General features: G+C 38.8%; 1 protein-coding gene across 1 annotated transcript; it reads right to left on the bottom strand.

Annotated features, from left to right (window-relative positions):
• Window positions 1–4,199: 4,199 nt before the first annotated feature.
• Window positions 4,200–5,563, bottom strand: LOC141617310 (uncharacterized). The gene is made up of 4 exons (XM_074434492.1): window positions 5,222–5,563; window positions 5,038–5,097; window positions 4,475–4,747; window positions 4,200–4,403 (listed from the first exon to the last, which is right to left on the bottom strand). The coding sequence occupies exons 1-4, from the start codon at window positions 5,561–5,563 to the stop codon at window positions 4,200–4,202; spliced, it is 879 nt and encodes a 292-aa protein (XP_074290593.1).
• Window positions 5,564–7,134: the final 1,571 nt, after the last annotated feature.

Consider the following 7,134-nt stretch of genomic DNA (forward strand, 5'->3'; position numbering starts at 1 on the left):
TAGAAGGCCTTTGTACATAATGTAGTAGATGGGCAATGATGAAGAAGATCCTTGCATCCCCGACAAAATCCCGGAGGATTGTTGGAAGAAGAAAAGAAGAAAAAGAAGCTGAGCCAGAATCCGCTCGTCCCAACCATCGGGACGCCCATCCAACAGCTACCCAGGACGCTCGTCCTTACCACCAGTCCGCCCGTCCAGCAGCTCCCCAATCCGCTCGTCCCGACCCTTAGACGCTCGGATTGTACTCCAGAGGGGCACGTCCTATTCTTTCTTCATTTGAGATGCGCATATTTTTGGAAGACTAGCTTAAAGAAGACCCGCATCTTTTCTTGAGAGGAGCGATTCCTCAAGGACTTAATCGTCATTTATGCCCTTAGTAACCCTAATTTATGCACCTAATCCCCACTATAAATACCCCATTAGTCTAATTAGATTATCATGTTCTTCTTATCAATCTTTAGTGTAGTTTATATTATTCTAATCTCTCTTTAATCTTGTAATCAACTTCTAATCAAATATTAATACAAATCTCATTTCCTTAATTTATCTTTTGTTCATCCTTTATTTTGGGTAATTGAAGATTATTTGAGTTTATTGGGAGATTGACAACCTTCCATCAATCATCAAGTACTTCTATTATTCTTTGCATTATTATTTTGGAATCATCATTAGGTATAACTCTCTTAATCTCTTTTTAATTATTGTTAATCATCTTCATTTATTCATCATGTTTTGCTTTGTTAATATGATTGACAACCTTGTTAACATGTTAAATTTGATAATGAGTGAGTAGTTTCCTTAACTAGGGTTAATGGGTAATTAGGGGAAACCAACATGGGGGATGATTCATGCTTAATTTAATATGTTTTCATAATTTATTTGCTTGCTTGTTGTGATTTCAACTTATTCACATGTTATGTTTGATGAAATGCGAGCCTGTGAATCCTTGCATTTTTTACTCATCACCTACCTTTTCAATGAGACTTGTAAGAAATAAACCAACTCGAGTCTCATTAGACCATGCATATAGTTGAGTAGGGAGGATTAAGTTGAGTTGTAGGTGTTGTACAATCTAATCGATTCGGCTCCGGGACCCAAACCTTCCTAGGATTGTAAGATATAAACCAACTCGATCCTATCACAACAATAATTGCTTGCTTATAATTTGAGAATATGTTTGTATGATCAATTCCCATGAATCCCCTATGAACCCATGACACCCTAGTGCTTTTAATCAATTGTTTACATCTCATTTTAGTCATCTTGCTTGTTTACTTTAATTGTTATTTAGTTTAGCGATCTTCTTATCTCAAGCCAAATTGTGACACCCCTAGACACCACTACTTGCAATCGAAAATCCTACATCAATACTCGTCCCTTGGGATCCGACCTTTACTTGCCTCTTTACTAGTAGTAGAGTTCTTTGTTAAGTTATAAATATTGTTTTGGTCTAGGTGCTCCTAACGACAAGTAACCGAAATCTAAACTCAAAGTGAATCCGACCAGCAACAAAAGCAGATGACTCAAATTTCTGAGCTGATTGCCCATAATAAGATGTTGGATACACAAGTGGCTCAGATGGCGGTTCATAATTCCTCAAAACAGCCCGAAAATCTTCCTCCTCAAGGTAAGCAAGCTAATGTCATTTAATTGAAGAGCGGTACCACATATCAAAATACGGAGTTGCCTCGTAATGAAGATGAATTGCCCACTAATGAAGATGAGGTACCCTATATGCATCCTAAGGGATTGGGAAATTTGGAGCTAAGTGACGATGAAAAAGAAGTTGACGAAACTGAAACACGAGATGAGAATAAAAGTGAGAAGAGCAGAAATGATGGAACTGCCAAACATCCTCGATCGAGTAGACCAAGGCTCGATCGAATGTTACCCAGGCTCGATCGAGGGACCCCTGCAGTTGATGACGGTGTTTTAAAAATTGTTTCTAAAGCAAAGGAAGCCGAGCCGATTACTATTGCACTACCTTTTCCGCATCGTCAACAAAAATCTAAGCTGGACAAGCAGTTTGGAAGGTTCATGGAGGTAGTAAAGAACTTACAAGTGAGTGTTCCTTTTACTGAGTTGATCACTCAAGTGCCGTCTTATGCGAAGTTTATGAAAGAAATATTGACAAGGAAGAGGTCCTTTGATAAAGTGGAAACAGTTGCCTTTACTCAAAAGTGCAGCACCGTGTTGCAAGCTAATTCACCACCTAAGCTAAAGGATCCAGTAAGTTTTTCTATTCCTTGTCATATCGGTCATCTTGCTATTAGTAAAGCTCTTTGTAATTTAGGAGCTAGCATCAGTGTCATGCCTTATTCTATTTGTAAGAAATTAAATATGGGTCAAATGACTGTTACTAATATGACTTTGCAGATGGCTGACCGATCTATTAAGCACCCATTGGGTGTGTTGGAGGATGTTCTAGTTACAGTTGGGAAATTCTTCATTCCCGTTGATTTTGTTGTCTTAGATATGGCTGAGGACAACCAAATTCCTATCATCTTGGGTAGATCATTCCTTCACACAGCGGGGGCGGCTGTAGATGTTAGGAGAGCGAGACTGACATTAGCTGTGGGGGATGATAGTATTGTTTTCAACTTAGAAAAAGCTTTGAAACATCCCATGATATAAAAAACTTGTCATAGTATTGAAATTGTTAATTTTACTATTGATGAGTGTCTTGCTATGTGTTTAAACAGGGATCCTCTGGAGATTGCCCTTGTTTCTGATTCAGCTGCTGAGACGGGTTCATGGAGTCAAGAAGTTGATGAGATTGAGAAGTTGCTAACTGGAGAGGAATGCCCAAACCAAAAGGTATGTATACAGCTTAGATAGCCCATCTAAAGCTACCGAGGTAAAGAAACCTGAAGTTAAACCCCTTCCCTCTCATATTAAGTATGAATTTTTGGATGACTGTGAAATGAACCCAGTAATTGTCAATGCTAGCCTAACTGAAGGCCAACTTTCTGCTTTGTTGACCGTTTTGAAAACTCATAAAAAGGCCATTGGGTATAGCATTGATGATTTACAAGGTATTAGTCCTGACTTTTGTATGCATCGTATTCACTTGGAAGAAGGCCACAAGCCTAGTGCACAAGGTCAAAGACGATTAAATCCTCCAATGCAGGAGGTGGTAAGGAAAGAAGTACAGAAATTACTTGATGCTGGCATTATTTATTCTATCTCTGATTCTAAGTAGGTCAGTCCTGTCTAAGTTGTACCTAAGAAGGGAGGTACTACCGTAGTAAAGAATGATAAAAATGAGTTAATTGCTACTACACTTGTTACAGGATGGAGAATGTGTATTATTGATTATAGGAAGTTGAACACGGCTACTAAGAAAGACCACTTCCCACTTCTCTATATTGATCAGATGTTAGAAAGACTAGCATGTCATAGTTATTTCTGTTACCTAGATGGCTACTCCGGTTTCTTTCAGATATCCATTCATCCCGACGATCAGGAAAAGACTACTTTCACATGTCCATATGGTGTATTTGCTTATAGGAGGATGCCTTTTGGTTTGTGTAATACCCCAGCTACCTTTCAGCGGTTTATGATGGCCATATTTTCTGATTACATAGAGTCTATTATGGAAGTCTTTATGGATGATTTCAGTGTTTATGGTACTGTCTTTGATGTTTGTTTGAGAAATTTAACTAAGGTTTTGTAGCGCTGTGAGGAGAGCAATCTTGTGCTCAACTGGGAAAAGTGCCACTTCATGGTTACTGAAGGGGTGATACTTGGTCATTTAGTGTCAGGTAAAGGTATCCAAGTGGATAAAGCTAAGGTTTAGGTAATTAAGCAACTCCCGTACCAGGTTAATGTTAAAAGTGTGCGTAGTTTTCTTGGTCATGCAGGGTTCTATCGCCGCTTTATTAAGGTTTTTCCAAAAATTGCTCAACCTCTAAACCAGTTGCTTCATAAGGATACACCTTTTGTGTTTACCGATGAGTGTGTTAAGTCTTTCGACATGATTAAACATGCTCTTATCTCAACTTCTATAATCCGATCTCCGAATTGGAGCCTACCTTTTTGAGATTATGTGTAATGCTAGTGATTATGCAGTTGGAGCTGTGTTGGGGCAAAGAAAAGATAAAGTGTTTTTTTTTGGTAAAATGTAAGTATATTATAACCAAAATAACCTTCGAATTACATCATCCAACTCATCAACGAGAGAGAGTACTAATCTAATGCTATTTTAGCCATTGACTAATACTATCTCTATTCTTAGCATTATTAACATGAAGGACTCGAAACATGACCTCCTCTTTAATCACTTTTACAATAAACTCAGGTCTAACAATGAGGTTCTCAAAACGACATTTGTTCCTAACTTCCCAGATTTTATAAGTCAGAGCTTGGATCATCGCACCAATCACCTTTTCCTGAGTAAAGTCCTACAACGTTGTGAGAGCCACCATTGAATAACATCATCCATTGGAATTTGGAGTCCTACCAGTTGACTCACCAGATCTAAGCATCTTCTACTAAACTGACACTTGAAAAACAAATGACAGTGATCTTCATCCTCAATCCCACAGAGAACACAGACCTTATCAGTACTCAAAAGCAGAGAGTGCAGTCTGTCTTTCGTAAGGAGTCTTCTATTAGCTGCAATCCACCCAATGAAGCAATGTTTGGGAAGACTAAGATGATTCCACACAAACTTATGCCACTGCTGTTGCACATCAACTCCACCCAACCACTGATACCCCTGCTTGATTGTATATGCATTACTATCCTGCAGCCACCAAGTTCCATGATAACCAGGCTGTAGCTGCTCTTTAATACCACAGATCTTATGCCAGGACCAACTAGAATAAGCTTTAGGTTGATAAGTCATCCAGTTAGTACCCTTAATGTAAATAAAATGAACCCATCTGACCCATAGATGGTCCTTCTTTTGACTAATCCACCATATATACTTACCTAGTGCTGCTTTGTTCCATCTTCTCAAATCAACAATGCCCAATCCCCCATTCTTCTTACTTTTGCAACATTTCTCCCAAGCAATTAAAGGAGGAGAATTACCATCTTCTTTTCCTTGCTATAGAAAGCTCCTGCATAATGCTTCAACTTTATTAAGAATGCCTGAAGGGAGAACAAAAATTTTGGCCCAGTAACAATGCAATGTGCTCAAAACAGACTTCACAAGTACTAATATGCCAGCATATGATAATTTCCTTGACCCTAAAGCTCTTATCCTTTCACTCACCTTATCAACTAGTTTTGCACAGTTCAGAGCAGATAACCTCTTTGCAGATATAGGAACTCCCAAGTATCTAAAAGGAAGCTTACCTTCAACTATACCAGCCACATGAATAATCTCAGTGATAATCTCTTTAGGAACTCCATTACTGTAGATGCAAGACTTACTTTGATTCATACAAAGACCTGAAGGTTGAGAGAATGTTTTAAAAGCCCTTAGCAACATAATAACCACATTCTTATCCCCTTTACAGAACAAAAGCAGATCATCTGCAAAGCAAAGATAAGAAAGAGCCAAAGGTTTGCATAGAGGATGAAATTTGAAGACCTCTTTTTCCTGACCCACCATCAACACCCTGTTCAGGTATTCCACACAATGAAAGATAAAGTGTTGCATGCTATTTACTATGAAAGTAAGACTCTTGATGATGCGCAAATCAACTATGCTACTAAGGAGAAGGAGCTTCTTGCAGTTGTCTATGCTTTAGACAAATTTAGAGCTTATCTTGTGGGTTCTAAAGTTATTGTTCATACTGACCATGAAGCATTAAAGTATCTTTTAACTAAACAGGAAGCTAAACCACGACTTATTAGATGGATTTTATTATTGCAAGAATTTGATTTAGAAAACCGTGATAAGTCGGGTGCTGAGAATGTTGTTGCAGATCATTTGTCTCGTTTGAGATTTGCAGGAAGAGAAATATTGCCTATTGATGATTCTTTTCCAGATGACCATCTTCTAGCTATTACTACGGGTACTCCGTGATTTGCAGACTATGCCAATTACTTGGTTGGAGGTATTCTTCCTCCTGACTTGTCTTATCAACAGAAGAAGAGATTCATGCATGATGTGAAGCGGTATTTCTGGGTTGATCCATACTTGTTCCGGAAGTGAGCAGACGGTATTTATAGACGGTGTATTCCAGAGGGTGAGGTACATGTCATTCTCTCTCACTGTCACTCTTCTTCTTTTGGTGGTCATCATGGTCCATCTAAGACTTTTGCTAAGGTAATGCAATCAGGCTTCTTTTTGCCAACTATTTTGAAAGATGCTACTACTTTTGTCCGTTCTTGTGATGCATGTCAAAGAACAGGTAATATTTCGCAAAGGCACGAGATGCCACAAACTGGGATCTCAGAGGTAGAGATTTTTTTATGTTTGGGGTATTGACTACCAAGGGCCATTCCCTACTTTTCATGGTAATCAATATATTTTAGTAGCTGTAGATTATGTTTCTAAATGGGTGGAGGCAATTGCCACCCTCACTTGTGATGCTAAATCTGTTGTGAAGTTGTTTCAGAAAATCATCTTTCCACGGTTTGGAGTGCCTCGTGCAGTGTTTAGTAATGAAGGCAAGCACTTCAATGAACGTCATCTCAACTCCTTGTTGAAGAAATAAGGCATTATACACCGTCGAGGATTGGCATATCATCCTCAAACTAGTGGACAAGTGGAGGTTTCCAATAAAGAATTGAAACAAATCTTGGAGAAGGTAGTGAGCAATAACAGAAAATATTGGAGTCGGAAGCTTGATGATACTCTATGGGCTTACCGTACTGCATACAAGACCCCGATTGGAGCATCACCTTAGCGATTAGTCTATGGCAAATCCTGCCATCTACCTGTGGAGCTTGAGTACAAGGCTATTTGGGTCACAAAAGAGCTAAATATGGATCCGTTAGTGGCGGGTGAAAGAAGATTGATGCAGTTGAATGAGCTTGATGAGTTTCGGTTGCATGCCTATGATAATGCTCAAGTATACAAGGAACGAACAAAGAAGTGGCATGACAAGCATATCTTGCAACGAGAATTTCATGTTGGTGAAAAGGTATTGCTATTTAATTCTCGTTTGCGTTTTTTCTCAGGTAAGCTAAAGAGTAGATGGTCTGTACCATTCACAGTTGCTGAGGTGAACAAAT

The sequence above is a fragment of the Silene latifolia genome, chromosome X, assembly GCF_048544455.1.
Source record: "Silene latifolia isolate original U9 population chromosome X, ASM4854445v1, whole genome shotgun sequence".
In the NCBI taxonomy this organism is placed as follows: domain Eukaryota; kingdom Viridiplantae; phylum Streptophyta; class Magnoliopsida; order Caryophyllales; family Caryophyllaceae; genus Silene; species Silene latifolia.

Bases quoted from the DNA above. Each gene is read 5' to 3' on its own strand.
- LOC141617310 (XM_074434492.1), bottom strand. From the start codon at position 5,563: ATGGTGGGTCAGGAAAAAGAGGTCTTCAAATTTCATCCTCTATGCAAA. The intron at 4,748-5,037 runs GTAATTCTCCTC...TGGTGGCTGCAG, and splicing joins ATAGCAAGGAAAAGAAGATG to GATAGTAATGCATATACAAT. The intron at 4,404-4,474 runs GTGAGTCAACTG...ACAACGTTGTAG, and splicing joins GTAGAAGATGCTTAGATCTG to GACTTTACTCAGGAAAAGGT.